Raw genomic sequence first — 19,347 nt, 5'->3', positions numbered from 1 at the left:
ACAATTTGCCATTTCCCAGAAATGAATTACACGAAACATCCCAAATAATTTGGGAATCCTTTCTTCTGAATCCTTCCTTCAAGATTTTTTCTTACTTTGAAGAGACATTCCTTATCCCTTTTCTTGTCTTTCAATAGTTGATTGGAAGATTTTCTTCAATCCTCACGTTCTTCTGTTGCAGTGCGTTATGGTGTAGTTAGATAAGTGTCAGTGTTAGAATTCCACCAGCCCTCATGAATGAACAGATTTAAAACAAAGTGCTATGATTTCCAAAGATGTGTCTGAAATTTTAAATCTCTGATTTTTGTTCATGCCACCTGCTTTCCTGGTATTGTAGATGCCTGAAATGCTAAAGTACATCAAAACAATGTACTTATTCCAAGTTGTCATTGAATTGTGGGGGATTATAGCATTCCATGATGTACACACAGTTAATGAAGTTCCAGGCGCCGGAAGCTCATGATGTCTCGGCACATCCGCTGTCACACTTGTTGGGATTCTTACTGCAGGACTATCACTTAAACCAGCCAGTTGGCTGATATATGAACTTGCATCTATTAACCTAGAAAGTAGAACAGTACAGTAATGGAACAGGTCCTTAGGCCCACAATGTTTGTGCTGAATATAATGCCAAGACCAACTCTTATCTGTCTGTATGTAAACCTTATCCACCCATTTACCTGCACATTCATATGTCTATCCAAAATCCTCTTAAATGCCACTGTAGTATCTACCTCCACCACCACCCCTGGCAGTACATTCCAGTCATCCGCCACCGTACAATCTTCTTGCCCCAAAAACCTACTTGCCCCACACATCTCCTTTAAACTTTGCCCCTCTCATCTTAAAACTATTTCCTCTAATATCCTGGGAGAAAGATTCTGACTGCCTGTACCCTATCTATGCCTCTCATAATTTTATATACTTCCCTCAGGTATTCCTTCAATCTCCGACATTCGTGTGAAAACAATCCAAGTCTGTCCAACCTCTCATTGCAGCTAATACCCTTTAATCAAGGTATAATTCAGGTAAACCTTCTCTGCACCCTTTCCAAAGCCACCACATCCTTCCTGGCGTGACCAGAAATGCACGCAGCACTCCAAATATAGCCTAACCAAAGTCCTATAAAGTTGCATCATAGAACATAGCATACTGAACAGTATAGCACCGGAACAGGCTCCTCAGCCAATGTTTCATAATATGCTGAACATGATGCTAAGTTAAGCTAATTTCATAGAGGGTCCGTTTCCCTCTATTCCTTGCACTTCCATGTGCCTATCTAAAAGCCTCAAATGCCATTAACACATCTGCAAACTTTAGATGGAGCTGGAGCTGCATTTGGCCACCAAGGGGGTATAATAGTGGACTGAGGATGCATCTTTGTGGGACATTGGTGTTGCGAATTGTTGTGCATGATGTGCTGTCACCTATCCTTGCAGATTGTGGTCTGTGGGTCAGAAAGTCAAGGATCCAGTGGCAGGGGAGTTGCTGCCTCCTACTACCAGGAGTTTAGAGATGAGGTTGGAAGAGACTGTGGTGTTGAAGGCAGAGTTATCGTCGATAAATAGGACTCCAATGTAGGGTCCTTGTTATCTAGGTGTTCAAGAAATGAATTTAGGGCGAGTGTGATGGCATTAGCTGTGGGCCTGTTGCGATGGTAGGCGAACTGAAGTGGATCAAGACTGTCTGGGAGGCTGGATGTAATGTGTGCCATTCCCGTCTATTACATTAGGTGCTCTCGATGTGGCCTCCTGTACGTTGCTGAGATCAGACAGATTAGGCAACTGCTTTGCTGAGCACCTGCGCTCTGTCCGCCATGACCACCTGGAGCCCACGGCTGCTAGCCATTTCAATTCCCTGGACAATTTCCACACCGACCTGTCTGTCCTTGGCCTCCTCCACTACCACGAGGAGGGCAAAATGCAAACTAGAATAACAGCACTTCATTATCAGGCCCTGTTGTTCACAAGCCAATGGCATGACCAATTAGAGAATTCAATTTCACATAACTTGCAACCTGTTAGTCCCTCAATCCACCCAGCTCTCCCACTCATACCCTGCCTTTCATAACAATGCCTTCACCCAGCTTCTCCCCCACCCACTCCATTTGCCCATCACCTGCATATTCTTTCCATCAGGTCCACTCTCCCACTATCCCCATCTCCTCACCTCACTGACCTTATTTTAACCCATTGCCTTCCTTTCCCCATCAGATTCGCAGCTCCTTGTTACCCCCACTCCTCATATCTCAGACTCTGTTGTAATCTCCAACCCTCTTTACCCCCACCCTCTAGATCCATCAATCCATCCCTCTCATCTGGATCCATCTATCCCATTCCAGCTCTTGTTCCGCCCCCCCTAACTTCTTTATATTGGCTATCTTCCACTCTTTCAATCCTGCGGAAGGGTCTCAACCCTAAATGTCGACTGTCCATCTTCCTCCACAGATACTGCCTGAACTGCTTCCTCTGGCAGTTTTTTTTTTTTTTTTGCTTTAAAATATTTCTTCACTTTTCTGAAGTAACAAATAATCATTCGAAAGTTTCAAGCTGGAACTATGAACATATCTTGCACGAAAGCTAATCCTACTGGCAACTTTGTCAATAATTTGATTTAGAAGATTGTTTTTGTTCAATTTTACTAGCTGGAGGTTCCCAGTATCTTATCACTACTGCCTGGGCAGATGCTACGCCTGAAAGAAGTGGCTGAACGAGAAAAAGAACGCCAATCCACTGAAACAAGGAGACAGAAATCACAAAGCTGCTTGATAGAGAAACCTGATCCAGAGGTGTACGATGATTTATTGAACACAATGCCAGAGTATGTAAAATTAACACACCAAAAATATTAAATTATGGGACAAATTCCATAAACTTAGTTTGTATTCTCTTGAGTATAGAGGTTAAGATGTAATTCGGACAACAGGTTTGAGATGTTAAGACATTTAAAACTGAGGAGCAATGGCAGAGATCATTTTCTCAGGATCCTGCTCATGATAACCAAATGCACCACTCATTCTATTGCCAATATTGATCACATCAGCCTGAACCTAGACTGAGATAGTAAAATTATTGTGTGACTCACCTCAACCTGAGATTTAAATGATTTGGCAAGCTCATTTCACTGAGGGGTTTTAAGATGGTTTTAAGGGTGGTTTAATTCTGGAAAAGACACATAAACTCGATGTGCACTTAATGTCTTTCAGTAGAATTGTGCATAGTTAGGTGTTGAGAGGCAAATGAAGAAAGTAAAAGAACATTTTTTGGGGAATAATTATGAGTAATATATGCGTTGAAATCTTTACTAATCTACCTGAATAACTAACATGCTTTTGCAAACTTGATGTAATGAACAGGAATACACTGGAAGGTGTGGGGAAACAACTTTGGATCTAAGTTTTAATGGAGAATTGGATATATTGTAAACAAATATTGCATAGCTTTGCGGTAGGAGGGCAATGGAAAAGCTTAGGACTAAAACTAATTGAATTGCCTTTTGAAGAACCAAATAGCCTCACCCTGTGACTTTGCCAATCTCTGTCATTGAGCCACTTGAAGTGGAGCAGAAGTTACTAATGAATGGTTGAAGTAACTAACTCACACTTACATTCTCCTTTATTTTTTCTGCAGGTGTTTCTATGAAGTAACTCGCAATGAAGCTGAAGCCATGCTAGAAAGACACCCTGAAAATGGCAGCCTGATAATAAGACCTTCCACTGAAAATTACTCAGTCACTACTATGATCATACAAAACAGGTAGATTTAGTCTGAGTGGAGGCAATGTGAAACAGGGTATTTTTATTTAGTTTTGTTTGGATTAGAGATACAACATAGAAATAGGCCCTTTAGCCCATCTCTGCTGATCAACGATCACCCATACACTAGTTCTATCCTACACGCTAGGGACAATTTACTCAAGCCAATTAAACTCCAAAATTGCACGTCTTTGGAAAGTGGGGGGAAACCGGAGCACCTGGAGAAAATCCAGGCGGTCACAGGGGATCATATAAATTCCATACAGATAGCACCTGTAGTCATGATCGAACCCGGGTAAGGCAGCAACACTATCCCGGTGCCACTGTGCTGAACATCAAGTAGGAATCTAAAACCAGGTATCATAGTCGCTAAATAATGCATTTAAGTGGCCATTTAAGAATGAAATGAGGTGAAAGTGGAGGTGTACGAACATTGAGATTCCGATTTCACAATGGTGCAAACAAAAGTACAAGCTAATAAAGATTGAAAGGACACAAAGGATCCATAATATTCTGAATGAACTTGCAGACGACATTAACAAGGAAGTTATGTTAAAGCATTACAAATTGCGGGTAAGCTTCAGCTTTTCGAATATTGTGGCTAATTCTAGGCACAAAAATTTAGGAAGGATGTCAATATCTTGGAAATATTGCAGAGGAAATTTTACAGCATTATACTAGGCGTGATTATGTGCAGGGATTAGAAAAATGAAAATTATTTAGGCAAGAATAGAGAAGGCTCAATGATGCTGCCTCGATTATTTTAATGCTTTGAATATCACAGGCCTGCAATAAAAGATTGCAATTGTTAATAATAATAATAATAATAATACATTTTATTTATATAGCGCTTTTCATATACTCAAAGACGCTTTACAGAGATTTTGAGAACATAGGGAAATTAATAAATAGATAAATAAGTAAATAAATAAATGAACAGAGAAAGGAGACAGTAGGTGAGGTGACCTTCAGTGGTTGAAGGCAGTACTGAACAGGTGAGACTTCAGCGATGTTTTGAATGTGGTGAGTGTGGGGGAGTCTCTAACGGTTTGGGGTAGTGAGTTCCATAGGGTGGGAGCAGCGATGGAGAAAGCCCTGTCCCCCCAGGATCTGAGTTTAGTCCGGATGTGGGGGGATAGGAGATTGGCAGCGGCAGAGCGGAGGGTGCAGGTGGGAGTGTGCCTGTGGAGGAGGTCGGTCAGGTAGGATGGGGCCAGGTTATGGAGGGCTTTGTAGGTTATGAGGAGGATTTTGTACTGGATTCTCTGGGGGATGGGGAGCCAGTGGAGTTTATAAAGGACGGGGGTGATATGGTCACGGATCGAGGTGTGTGTGAGTAGACGGGCAGCGGAGTTTTGAATGTATTGAAGTTTATTGATGATTTTTGAGGGTGCGCCATAGAGGAGGCTGTTGCAGTAGTCCAGACGGGAGGTGATGAAGGCGTGGATGAGGGTTTCTGCAGCTGTGGAGGAGAGGGATGGACTGAGACGGGCAATGTTTTTGAGGTGGAAGAAGGCTGTCTTTGTGATGTGTTTGATGTGTTTGTCGAAGGAGAGGGTTTGATCAAGGATGATTCCAAGATTCCGGATGTGAGGTGAGGTGGATACTGGGAGACCATCAATGTTGAGGATGAAGTTTTGGGTGGATTTGGTGAGCATTTTTGGACCAATGATGATGATTTCAGATTTGTTGCAATTGAGTTTGAGGAAGTTTGATTGAAGCCAAGATTTTATTTCAGTAATGCAGTTTGTCAGTGTAGAGTGTGTGGTGGAGGAGATTGACTTGGTGGAGATGAGGAGCTGGATATCATCGGCGAAGCAGTGGAAGTTGAGACCATGACGGCGGATTAATTGACCAAGGGGGAACAGGTAGAGGATGAAGAGGAGGGGGCCAAGGACTGAGCCTTGGGGGACACCTTGGGGGAGGGGAGCGGTGGGGGATTTACAGTTGTTAATGGAGATGAACTGGTGTCTGTCAGAGAGGTAAGATTTAAACCAGGATAGGGCTGTGCCGGTGATGTTAAGGGAGGTTTCAAGTCGGGTGAGGAGAATGGAGTGATTTATGGTGTCAAAGGCGGCGCTGAGGTCAAGTAGGATGAGGATGTTGAGGTTGCCAGCGTCGGAGGAGAGGAGAATGTCGTTTGTGATTTTGAGGAGCGCAGTTTCAGTACAGTGGTTTGAGCGGAATCCAGATTGGAAAGTTTCATACAGGTTATTGGTAGAGAGGTGGTATTTTAGTTGGGAAGCTACAGCACGTTCCAAAACTTTGGACAGAAAGGGTAGGTTGGAGATTGGTCTGAAGTTGTTTGGGGTGTCAGGGTTTAGACCAGGTTTTTTCAGAATGGGGGTGACAGCAACGATTTTGAGGGATGGCGGGACGATGCCAGTGGACAGGGAGGAGTTTATTGTTGCAGTGATAAGTGGAGAGCGAGCAGGAAGGCAAGCCTTGACAAAGCTGGAGGGGATGGGGTCCAGAGAGCAGGTGGCAGTTTTTATTCCTGTGAAGAGGTCAGAGAGGTCGGTGGTGGAGATTGGGGAGAACTGAGGCAGGGGCTGACAGGATAAGGGGGGGCAGGTGGTTTGAGGGGGAGCAGGTGCGTTGGTGGTTAAGGTGCTGTAGATGTTGTCTATTTTGCTTTGGAAGAATGAAAGGAAAGTGGTGCATTTGTCAACTGTGAATGATTGGGAGATGGTGTCCAGGGGGCTGAGGAGTTTGTTTATTGTAGAGAAGAGTGTTTTGGGGTTTCCGGAGCCAGAGTGAATTATTTGAGAGTAGTAGGTGGAGTGGGCATGGGAGAGGGCATCTTTATAGTGCTGTATGTGGTCTTTGTAGGCTTGGGAGTGAATTGTGAGACCTGTTTTGTTGCGGAGTCTTTCAAGTTGACGGGCATGAGTTTTCATCACGCGGAGTTCAGGGGTAAACCAGGGAGCAGAGTGGGTGAAGGAAACTGTTTTGGTTTTTATAGGTGCAAGCTGGTCGAGGCAGGAGGAGAGAGTGCGGTTGTAGTAGTCAGTGAGGTCAGAGGGGCTGTGGAGGTCAACGAAGGGAGAGGCGGACATTATTTCAGAGAGGGAGGATGAGAGCGAGGTAGGTGAAACAGAGTTCAGCTTGCGGAAGTTTATTTTGCGTTTTTGCTTTGGAGCTGGGGTGGGAATGTTGACGGACATGGTGATGGCTAAGTGATCAGAGAGGGTGGGGTCGGAGCCAGAGAGGTGATGTAGATTTAGTCCAGTGGAGCAGACAAGGTCCAGAATGTGCCCACGGTTATGGGTGGGAAAATTTACGTGTTGAGTGAGGTTAAAGCAGTTGAGTATTTCAGTGAAGTCAGCGGTTATTGTGGAGTCAGTGGAGTCCATGTGGATGTTGAAATCACCGAGGAGGAGGATTGAGGGGGAGAGAGAACAGAACTGGGTCAGAAAGTCAGAGAAGTCAGAAAGGAATGATGGGTGTGGTTTGGGAGGGCGGTAGACAACTGCCATGACTAATTTTGTGTGGCCAGAGAGTTTGAAAGCCAGGTGTTCAAATGACGGAGCAGATGAGATGGAGATGAGGTTGATCTTGAAGTCCTGTCGGTGAATTACGGCAATCCCACCACCTCGGCCTTCCGAGCGTGGTTTATTGATGTAGGAGTATCCGTTGGGTGTAGTGAGGTTGAGTGAGAGGTAATCCAGAGGTTGTTGCCAGGTTTCTGTCAGACAGAAATAAAACCAAAGACCTTCCTGTCAGCTGGAGAGGAAGATGATATTGTCATTGAATTCTCATAGTGAACAGTTAGTCTCCAGCAATTTCTGGGTAGAGAATTCTAAAGATTCAGCACCCTCTTCAAGAAGAAATTCTCCTCATCTCATTCTGAAAATGGCCACTTAAATGCCTAAGTCAGGTTCTGTGATCCGATTATAGATCTCTGAGCCAAGTGAAACATCCTGTATCCAGCCAGTGGAGCATGATAGAATTTTATGTTTGAATGAGATCTTGTCTCATTCTTTCAAACCTTAGAAAATATAGGCTGAGTTTATGAAGTCTCTCCTGATACTTTCTGGACCATTCCTTTATTTACTTTTGAAAAAGGACAGCACGGTGGCAAAGCTGGTAGAGCTGCACCCTCACGGCACCAGAGATCCGCGTTCAATCCTGATGGCACGGCGGCAAAGCTGGTAGAGCTGCAACCTCACGGCACCAGAGACCCGCGTTCAATCCTGACCGTAGTTGCTATCTGTGTGGAGTTTACACATTCACCCTGCAAACGTGCAGATTTCCTCAGGTTGCTATGGTTTCCTCCCACATCCCAAGATGTGAAGGTTTGTAGGTTATTTAAATTGCCTCGAGTCTGTAAGAATGGGTGAGAACATCGATCAGCTGCAGGAATGGGTGAAGATCATACAAATGGAGTTTGGCCTGAGCAAATGTGTGCTGTAACACTTGAGAGGTTGAATGTAGGGGGAAAGTATACAAAAAGTATACAGCAAGACCCCTAACATCATTAATGTGCAGAGAAACCTTGGAGTTCAAGATTATAGCTGACTTAAGGTGCCAGCATATGTAGTTTAGTTAAGTTATACATCGCGGAAACAGGCCTTTCGGCCCACCGAGTCCGTGCCGTCCATTGATCGCCCGAAGATAGGGTGGTAAAGAAGGCATATGATATGCTTGCCATCAATGCTAGGGACATTGAATATAAGAGTCAGGATGTCATGAGGTAGCTCTATAGGACTTGGGTGAGGCCACATTTGGAGAATTGGGTGCTGTTCTCTCGCCCTATTACAGGAAAGATGTGGAGGCTTTGGAGAGGTGCAGAGCAGGTTTACCAGAATGTTGCCTTTATTAAAGGGTTTTCGCTACAGAGAGAGATTGGATAGACTTAGATTGTTGTCGATCGAATGTCGGAGCTTGGGCGAAGACTTGATAGAAGTATATGGCAACTGGGAGATCATGGAGGTCAAGGCAGACTGAGCAGAAGTGTTCAGCGAAATGATCGCCCAGTCTGCGCTTGATCTTGCCAATATATAGGAGTCCAAACTGAGAACAACGGATACAGTAGATGAGGTTGGAGAGGTGCTAGTGAACCTCAGCCTCACCTGAAAGGACTGTTGGGTTCCCTGGTTGGAGTCGAGGGAGGAGGTATAGGGACAGGTGTTGCATCTCGCGCGGTTGCAGGGGAAGATACCTGGAGAGGGGGCGGCTTGGTTGGGAAGGGATGAGTGAACAAGGGAGTTGCGGAGGGAACGGTCTCTGCAGAAAGTAGAAAGGGGTGGAGATGGGAACATGTGCCTATAGATTCTATAGATTATTCTATCTCAGTTTTTGTAGGTCAGATACCAACCTCCATTGTCATTGGGTGAACTGAATGATTAATATTGTTTGTATTTATCTTTCAGTAAAGGTGTCATAAAACATTACAAGGTGACGAGCAAGGGTAATGAATTTGTCATTGGGCTGGAAAAACCAGTGAGTTTCTTCTATTTTACCAAATATAATTTAAGATTTTGTGTTTATTTTTGCAATCCTGTACGACATGTATACAATGAGCTGAACAATAGGCCTGGATTCAGAACTGGCTTATTAGATTCAGAACTGGCTTGTTCATAGACGACAGAGGGTTTTGGTGGAAGGTAGATATCATGGCTGGAGGTCTGTGACCAGTAGAATTCTGCTGGGATCTGTGCTGGACCTCTGCTGTTTGTGATATATATAAATTACCTAGACATAAATATAGATGGGTTGGTGAATATGTTTGCTGACAACACCAAAATTACAGGAGTTACAGACACTAATGAATGCTGTCAGAATCATAGCCATGATCATATTGAATGGCGGTGCAGGCTCGAAGGGCCGAATGGCCTACTCCTGCACCTAGTTTCTATGTTTCTAGAAGATACAGCATGATATAGACCAGCTGCAGAAATGGGTGGACATATGGCAGATGGAGTTTAATCCGGGCAAGTGTGAAGTGATGCACTTTGGAATGTTGAGTATAAGGAGGAAGTACAGTTAATGGCAAGACCCTTAACAGAATGGATATGCAGAGGGATCTGTGAGTCCAAGTTCATAGTTCACAGAAGGAGGCACCACAAGTAGATAGGGTGGTTAAAAAGGCCTATGATATGCTGGCCTTCATTGCTAGGAGCATTGAATATAAGTGTCAGGAAGTCATTATGCAGCTCTCATAGACTTTGGTTAGAACGCATTTGGAGTATTGCGTGCAATTCTGGTCACCACAGGAAAGATGTGGAGGCTACGGAGAGGGTGCAGAGATGGTATACCAGAATGCTGCCTACAATAGAGGGTTTTAGCTACAGGGAGAGATTGAACAGACTTGGGTTGTTTTCTCTGGCACGTTGGAGGTTGAGGGGATACTTGCTAGAAGTATATAAAATCATGAGAGGCCTCGATAGGATAGACAATCAGATCCTTTTCCTAGGGAGGATATGTCCAACACTAGAGGGTATAGCTGTAAGGAGAGAGGCAGAAAGTTTAATGACGATGTGCAGGATAGGTTTTTTGCACAGAGAATGGGGGGGGGGGGGGGGGGTGGTGGTGTTGGAGGTAGATACAATAGTTTAAGAGGCTTTTGGATAGGCGTGTGATAGTGTAGGGAACAGAGGGACGTGGATCATGGACAGGGAGATCCGATCAGTTTAACTTGACATCATGTTCAGCACCAGCAATGTGGTCCGAAGGGCCCATTCCTGTGCTTTACTGTTATTATGTTCTGTGATATTCACTAATCTTTGAATTTGAGAGTGGAATGTGAGAGGTTCCAGTGTGAGAAATTTAGACAACATTGGTACAATTTCCCAGTCACTTCTTTACAGAATAATCCCTCCAAGTATTGATACCCCTCAGAATAATGGTAGGTGGTCAGGACCCCATGGAGTAGTGAGGCAGTACAGAAGTCAACGTTAGTGCAGGAGGGGGAGTTGCTTTATTAGTTAATGAGAATATCAGGGTAGTCGTCCGAGATGGCACCAATGAAAGATCATCCAGTGGTGCAATGTGGTTGGTGCTGAGAAATAAAAGGAGATGATTGTACAATAAGTCCTCAAATGGTCAATGCGAATTAAAGGAACAATAATGCCAGGAGATTGCAAATAGCTGCAAGACTAATAGGATTGTCATGAAAGAGGATTTTAACTTTCTCAATATATACTGGTACTGCCATAGTGCCAAAGGCTTAAACGATGTGGAATCTTTCAAATGTGTTTAGGAAAGTTTCCTTTGAAAATATGTAGAGTCCCTGCAGGGAGAAGGCAAGGCTTGATCTGCTCTGAAGGAATTGGGCTGGGCAAATGACTGAAATGTCAGTGGGCAGATCTTTTGTGACAAGCAGCCACAACTCTATTAAGTTTTAAATAGTTATGGATAAGGACAGGGCTGGTCCACAGTTAAAGTTCTAAATTGGAGCAAGTCCAACTTTGATAATATTAGACAGCAACTTGCAAATGTTGATTGGAGGTAGGTTGTAACAGGCAAGAGGATGTCTGGAGAGTAGGATGTTTGTAATAGTGAAAATTCAAAGTATGCATGTTCCTGTTAGAGTGAACGGCAAGGCAATTAGGAGGAAGGAACCTTGCATGATGAGAAATAGATCTCTGGTCAGGAAAAAGGTCAGGTATAGGCAGCTGGGATCATGTATATCTCTGGAGGAGTGAAGGGGACCTAGGGGCATTATTAGAATATATAGAAATATAGAACATACAGTAGTACAGCACAAGAACCAGGCAGTTTGCCTCCAATGTTTGTGCCAATATGATGCCAAGACCAATCCTTATCTGCCTGCACATATTGCATATCCCTCCATTCCCTGCATGTGCTCATCCAAAAATCTCTTAAATGCTCCACCACCACACCTGGCAGTACATTCCAGGCATTCTCCACCCTCGGTGTAAAAAACACTGCCCTGCACATCTCCTCTAAGCTTTGCCCCTATCCTTTCCATCCTGGGTAAATAGGTTCTGACTTTGCAAAATCTATGCAATCTATACCAGTTCATCTCCATTAACAACTGTAAATCCCCCACCGCTCCCCTCCCCCAAGGTGTCCCCCAAGGCTCAGTCCTTGGCCCCCTCCTCTTCATCCTCTACCTGTTCCCCCTTGGTCAATTAATCCGCCGTCATGGTCTCAACTTCCACTGCTTCGCCGATGATATCCAGCTCCTCATCTCCACCAAGTCAATCTCCTCCACCACACACTCTACACTGACAAACTGCATTACTGAAATAAAATCTTGGCTTCAATCAAACTTCCTCAAACTCAATTGCAACAAATCTGAAATCATCATCATTGGTCCAAAAATGCTCACCAAATCCACCCAAAACTTCATCCTCAACATTGATGGTCTCCCAGTATCCACCTCACCTCACATCCGGAATCTTGGAATCATCCTTGATCAAACCCTCTCCTTCGACAAACACATCAAACACATCACAAAGACAGCCTTCTTCCACCTCAAAAACATTGCCCGTCTCCGTCCATCCCTCTCCTCCACAGCTGCAGAAACCCTCATCCACGCCTTCATCACCTCCCGTCTGGACTACTGCAACAGCCTCCTCTATGGCGCACCCTCAAAAATCATCAATAAACTTCAATACATTCAAAACTCCGCTGCCCGTCTACTCACACACACCTCGATCCGTGACCATATCACCCCCGTCCTTTATAAACTCCACTGGCTCCCCATCCCCCAGAGAATCCAGTACAAAATCCTCCTCATAACCTACAAAGCCCTCCATAACCTGGCCCCATCCTACCTGACCGACCTCCTCCACAGGCACACTCCCACCTGCACCCTCCGCTCTGCCGCTGCCAATCTCCTATCCCCCCACATCCGGACTAAACTCAGATCCTGGGGGGACAGGGCTTTCTCCATCGCTGCTCCCACCCTATGGAACTCACTACCCCAAACCGTTAGAGACTCCCCCACACTCACCACATTCAAAACATCGCTGAAGTCTCAACCTGTTCAGCACTGCCTTCAACCACTGAAGGTCACCTCACCTACTGTCTCCTTTCTCTGTTCATTTATTTATTTACTTATTTATCTATTTATTAATTTCCCTATGTTCTCAAAATCTCTGTAAAGCGTCTTTGAGTATATGAAAAGCGCTATATAAATAAAATGTATTATTATTATTATTATTATGCCTCTCTACTTATATACTTCTACTAAATCTCCCCGCAATCCCCGTGTTCCAAAGAAAACAATCCAAGTTTGTACAATCTCTCCCTGTAGTTAATATCCTCTAATCCAGGCATCATTCTAGTAAACCTAGGCACCCTTTCCAAAACCTCCACATCTTTAGTTGAGAAGAGGGCAAGAGGGCAAAAAGGAGCCATGTCTTAGCTCTGGCACATAAGATTAATAAGAATCCAGAGAGATTTTATAAATATATCAAGATGAAAAGGGTAACTGGAGAGAGAATAAGGCCCCTCAGAAACTAAATTAGTCATTGGTGTGTGGAGCTGCAAGAGATGGGCACGGTCCTCAATGCGTTTCTCTATTTCACCATGGAGCAAGACATGAGGATAAGTGAGCTTGAGAAAGTTAATGGAGATGTTTGGAGAACAGTCTGTATTACAGTCAAGGAGATGTTGGTCCCAGACCTGATCAGATTGATCCAAGAACATTGTGAGAAGCTAGAGAAGAAATTGTAGCAATCCTAGCTGAGAAATGTGAATTATCGTTAGACATGAGTGAGGGGCCTAATGTCTGCAGGGTGGCTGATGTTGTGCCTTTATTTAAGAAAGGCTGCAAAAAAAAAACCAGAATTATCGACCAGTAAGCGTAATAACTGTGGTACCACAGTAGAAACAAGTATCTGCAGTTGCTAGTTTTCAAAAAAGGACACAAAGTGCTGGAGTAACTTCAAGCAGCAACCCCAGAGAACATGGATAGGTGATGTTTTGGGTTGGGATCCTTCTTCAGACTGATTTGAGGAATGTGGTAGGAAAATTATTGCAGAGGATTCTGAAGGATAAGATCTACATCCATTTGGAAAGATGGTTTGATTCGGAATAGCTAGCATGGTTTTGTGCATGAGTGGTCATGTCTCATGAATTTGATTGAGTTTTTCGAAGAAGTAATGAAGAACGTTAATGAGGGCCATAGACATAGCCTATAAACTTCAACAATGATAAATTTTCACACGAGCGGCTGCTCTGAAAGGTTAGATCGTATGGAATCTTAGGAGAGCTAGCTAACTGGATATAGGATTGAAGGTAGACACAAAATGCTGGAGTAATTCAGCACGCCAGGCAGCATCTCTGGAGAGAAGTAACTCAGCGGGTAAGGCACCATCTCTGGAGAAAAGGAATGGGTGATGTTTCGGGTCGAGACCCTTCTTCAGACTGAAAAAGGGTCTCAACCTGAAACATCACCCATTCCTTCTCTCCAGAGATGCTGCCTGACCTGCTGAGTTACTCCAGCATTTTGTGTCAACCTTCGATTTAAATCAGCATCTGCAGTTTTTTCCAACACACTGGATATAGGAATGGGTTGATGGAAAGAGGGTGATGATGAAAGGTTTTTATTCGGAATGGAGACGTGACAGTCCCAGTCTTTTTGGAGAAGTTTAAAATCACTACCATGACAACCCTATTAATCTTGCAGCTGCCTGAAATCTCTGCATATTTTATCCAAAAAGGTATGCTTGTTTTGGAGGAGACTGGCCACAGAGGAGTCCTGCACTCTCTGCCTACTCCCTTTCCTGGTGGTCATCCATCTACCAGTGCCCTAACTGCCGTCCTACTGCACTAACGCCAAGGAAGAGTCACAAACAGAAATGCAAACCACACCTTATCCTGCGTAGGAGGGATACCTTTTCCTCCGCAACTTCCTGGTTAACTCACCTCTTCCCATCCAAACTACCCCTTCCCCACATACGTTCCCCTGAAACCGCCAGAGATGCAATACCTGTCCCTATATCTCCTCCCTCGACTCCTTCCGACAGGTGAGGCAGAGGTTCACTTGAACTTCTCCAACCTCATCAATTGTATCCGCTGTTCCAGGTGTGGACTTCTATATATCGGCGAGACCAAGCGCAGACTCGGCGATCGTTCTGCTGAACACCTCCTCTCAGTCTGCCTAAACCTACATGATCTCCCTGTTGCTAAACACTTTAACTCCCCCTCCCATTCCCATACTGACCTTTCTGTCCTGGGCCTCCTCCACTTATCAGAGGGAGGCCCAATGCAAATTGGAAGAACAGCACCTCATATTTTGCTTGGGCAGCTTACAACCCAATGGTGTGAATATTGACTTCTTTCCCTTTGTAACCCTTGTTTTCCCTCTCTCTCCATCCCTCCCCATCCTAGTTCTTCGACCAGTCTGATTGTCCCCTTGATTAAATGTTTATCTTTGTATGCTTCGTTGTCACCTTCCCCGAGCTAACAATGATCCATTCTACATTTTTCTTGAACTTTGTTCCCTTTGATGTCTCGTTTTCACACCTTACATTCTTTATCTCTGTGTCTCTAACTCAGTCTGAAGAAGGGTCTCGACTCGAAACGTCACCCAATCCTTCTATCCAGAGATCTGCTGCCAGAGATAATACAATAATACAATACAGTAACCTAGGTAGCCAAACCATAATAGTGCAAACCAAAATATGCAGTGCGACTCATACACAGCCCATAGTGGATCATTGCTGAGGTAGGATTGTGTTTCGGGTTGTGCAGTTCAAGAATTTGATGGTTGGTGGGAAGAAGCTATTGTTGAACCTGGAGGTCTCGGTTTTCAGGCTCCTGTACCTTCTTCCTAATGGTAGCAGCGAGATCAGAGCATGGTCAGGGTGGTATAGGTCTTTGATAATATTAGCTAATATTAAACTAGAATATTCAATAAAGCAGCTAAATAGCCATTTTTTTCTCTATTCAATAGGTCACCTATTCCACCCTTCAGGAAGTTGTTGATCATTTTACAAGAGTGACCAATGGAGTTTTGAAACCATACTTTGATTCCAAAGATTATTCCAACAAAATTGGTATGTTTGCACAACCACACTACGCATGGGTTTGAATAGCTTTATTGTCTCATCCTGTTTCACATTCAGAACAACCTGATTTCAGCAAGGAATGGAAAACATTTAAAATACAACGAAAACTGAATTTAATGTTACAACTTAAACGATTTGCCAGGCCCTCGGATCTTCTACAGCCACCTGCAGGGATATTCTTTATTTCATGGTTGGTTTTTTTAACCCTCCTAATTTCGTTCTTAAGTTCTCTCCTACACACTCCCAATCTTGGATGACTGCACCTGCCGCATGTTTCCTTTATTTTCCCGATCTACGTAAATGCATTTGAGGAACAAAAGTCATTTTTCATGCTGTCACTTTTTTAAACAAGGATAGAATAATTAAATAACTCCTTGGTGGCAGTCTGTGTAAAACTGTTGTGAATTTATGTGAAAGACTGAGGAAGTGCTGCATTGATAGAGTCATAAGGATAAAACCAAACTCATATTATTCTTCATTATCTTTATAGACCACGTCAAAACCATCTGTTGACTAGGAATTGCGATGAAAGATCCCCAAGACATTCAACCATTTTCTGATCTTTTCCTATCAATCTTTTTCATATTTTCATTTTAAAATGATACTCTGGTGCTTGATTAATTTGGTGGCATTGATTTATAGAAATTTGATCCAACAGGACAAATAGCATAGGGCATTTGAGTTCATACCACAGCATTGTCCCTTTGAGATACTGACTCTCGAAGAGATATTGAATTTAACATTCAGAGGGAGAAATTCAACATTGAACATTAACACTGAATATGGAAGAGATATTTGGCCATTGTACTCACCTCTGCATAGTTAATTGTATTGGCTTCAACTTCTCTCCCACCAGTATAATGAAGTTTACGAATAAAACATCTGACCCATGTCATATTGTGAAGGAAATTTGTTGGGACAGAAATTCTCATGCACCAGCATAAGAAAATTGTACATTGTTCAAGTGAATTTTATCTAAAACCTAATTGCTTAACACAACCAGGTCCTCTGTGCAAGTATAGCAAATCTAGATCTGGGTCCACATGCATAGACACAGGCCCCACCCGGCTAACATTGTTATGATCTCACTTGCACAAGATTTTAGTGCACATTTGAATTCGGCGAACAACCCAGACAGCGTGTGGCGTAGCCTTAATTCAAGTATGGAAATCTACTTCTGCGTTAAAAGGAGCTACCTTACCTGAAGAAACCTTGATTTGCAGGCTGTCCTCAGGTTTCTCACGGTTCAGATCCTCCAGGCTTGTCCCCACTGCTCTCATATCTGTATCTATGTTCTTAATCCCCCCCTAATCTCATGTCCAGCCAAACGTGCAGCCCTCTTCCACAAACTGTGTTTGGCAGTCCAACCAAACTGTACATTGCCCTCTCCCAATTCTTTCCAAACCTAATCATATATCCCATTCTGATCATCACTTTGTCGGTATTATTCCAGGCCCGATATCCCTCCCGAGTCTATTGTTCATCATGCATCTCAAATGCAGAGCTAGTGGAGGAAAGGTCTTTCTTCATCCAAAATGTGCAAGCGTATCTTTTTACTCAATTCTTGATTATTTTAGCCAGCCCAACATCTATTTTAGATAAAAGAGTTTTATTGCAGCAACTCCATATACATTTGGGCAGGTATAATGCCAGTAATTCATGTTCATAAGTCATAGGAGCAAAATTAGGCCATTTGGCCTATTCAGTCTACGCCATCATTCAGTCATGGTTGATCTTTTTTTCCCTCTCAATCCTATTTTCCCGCCTTCTCCAAAGAACCTGAGTCCTAGACTATCCCACTACTGGAAACATCCCCTCCACATCCACTCTATCCAGACCTTTCACTATTCGGTAAGTTTCAATGAGGTCCCCCACCCCCATCCTTCTAAACACCAGCAAGTACAGGCCCAGTGCCGTCAAACACTCATCATACATTATCCCAACCAGCCCCAGGGTCATTCTCGTAAACCTCCCTGGACCCTATCCAATGCCAGCACACCATTTGTTAGATATGGGGCCCAAAACTGCTCACAATAGTCCAAATGCGGTCTGATCAGTGCCTTATAAAAGCCTCAGAATTCTCATGATAAAATTACTCAACAATCTTGAAACCTCTTCATTTTTTACAGTGGGTTGGAAACATAACCAATATTTTTGGCATCATGTTCCGCACAGACCTTGTGGGCTGAAGGGCCTGTTCTTGTGCACTAATGTTCTATATTCTAATATTACTTTCATCTCTTTCAAAATCAAATCTAAACCAAAATATGAAATTATTCCAATACACAATCAGGGTTCCAATTCAGGCTTGTGGTTACCTTAGTAGAAGTTATATCCAGTTACCTTCAAAATTGGAACTCAGATTTTTCACTTTTTTTTGCAGAAATCGCCAAAGATCAACAGAAAAAGATACAAAAGAAGCTAGTGCCAATGTCAAAAGTGTCTCCAATTCAGCGTCACTCAATGTCACCATCTGAATATCCAGACATACCAGGGATGATGCAAAAGCCATGCAGTGCTCAGCAAAAGCTGCCATTAACGCGACAACCATTAAATCCAGGTAGGGCCTCTTTATTGATTTGTTAATATAGTGTCACTTGAAAAAGTTTAACAAGCAGCTACATATGAAAGATTTTGAAGGGTTCAGGGATAGATACAACAGAGAGGGAATAATTCTGATCCTCCCTAGAGAACAATCAGTCAAGCCCAATTTCAAGAAAGGAAACGTATTTGTCTTACATTTGGATTAGGATGAATTTATATCCTCAGGATTCCTCCACTTGCATTCAGAATGAAAAGTTAGTCTTTGAACCTCCTCACATCCTTTTTCTGGTGTTTCATGCCAAGTTAAAATCAGAACAGCCTTGGGATAATATGATGCAGATGATTTATTATAAAGAGGCACATGGATTGGCTGACTAGTCTTGTCACATTTAGTTCTGTGTTTTTATGATTAAACTATTATCTAATATACGCCTGCTACCAATGACACCTTTAACATTCATGCAATCAATACATTTATGGCAGAACACTAGCGCAGATGGTAGAACTGCTGCCTCACAGTGCCAGAGACCCGAGTTTGATCATGACCTCGGGCGCTGTCCATGTGGAGTTTCCGCATTCTCCCTGTGAGTGCATGGCTTTCCTTTGGGTATTCCACTTTCATAGAAACATAGAAAATAGGTGCAGGAGGTGCCAGCACCGCCATTCATTGTGATCATGGCTGATCATCCACAATCAGTAACTCATGCCTGCCTTCTCCCCATATCCCTTGATTCCGCTGGCCCCTAGAACTCTAACCACATCCCACATCCCAAAGACGTGTGAGTTTTTTAGTTTAATTTACCTCTGTGAAATTGCCCCTAGTGAGTAGGGAGGGATACAAAAGTGGGATAACATAAAACGAGTGTAAATGGATGAGAGATGGTCGGTGTTGACAGTGGAGCCAAGAGCCTATTTCAATGCTTTTTTTAAAAAAATCAATTAATAACAGGGTACCATTTGCAGCCATTGACTTACAGTGTCAGAGCTTTCCAACATGGAAACAGGCCCTTCAGCCCAACTTGTCCATGCCAACCAAATGGCATAACCGAGTTAGTCCTC

At 43.5% G+C, this 19,347-nt stretch overlaps 1 protein-coding gene across 1 annotated transcript in view; it reads left to right on the top strand.

The window, feature by feature from the left end:
- LOC144592361 (signal-transducing adaptor protein 1-like) overlaps positions 1-19,347 on the top strand; it is a 57,167-nt gene that overhangs the window by 25,598 nt on the left and 12,222 nt on the right. The window contains exons 5-9 of the mRNA XM_078396910.1: positions 2,645-2,820; positions 3,630-3,755; positions 9,130-9,199; positions 15,630-15,732; positions 18,128-18,304. Of these exons, the coding sequence (XP_078253036.1) occupies positions 2,645-2,820; positions 3,630-3,755; positions 9,130-9,199; positions 15,630-15,732; positions 18,128-18,304 (652 nt within the window). The remainder of the gene's footprint in view (positions 1-2,644; positions 2,821-3,629; positions 3,756-9,129; positions 9,200-15,629; positions 15,733-18,127; positions 18,305-19,347) is intronic.

Source organism: Rhinoraja longicauda, chromosome 3, assembly GCF_053455715.1.
Source record: "Rhinoraja longicauda isolate Sanriku21f chromosome 3, sRhiLon1.1, whole genome shotgun sequence".
In the NCBI taxonomy this organism is placed as follows: Eukaryota; Metazoa; Chordata; class Chondrichthyes; order Rajiformes; family Arhynchobatidae; genus Rhinoraja; species Rhinoraja longicauda.
This window is presented reverse-complemented; position numbering and strand designations above follow the sequence as displayed.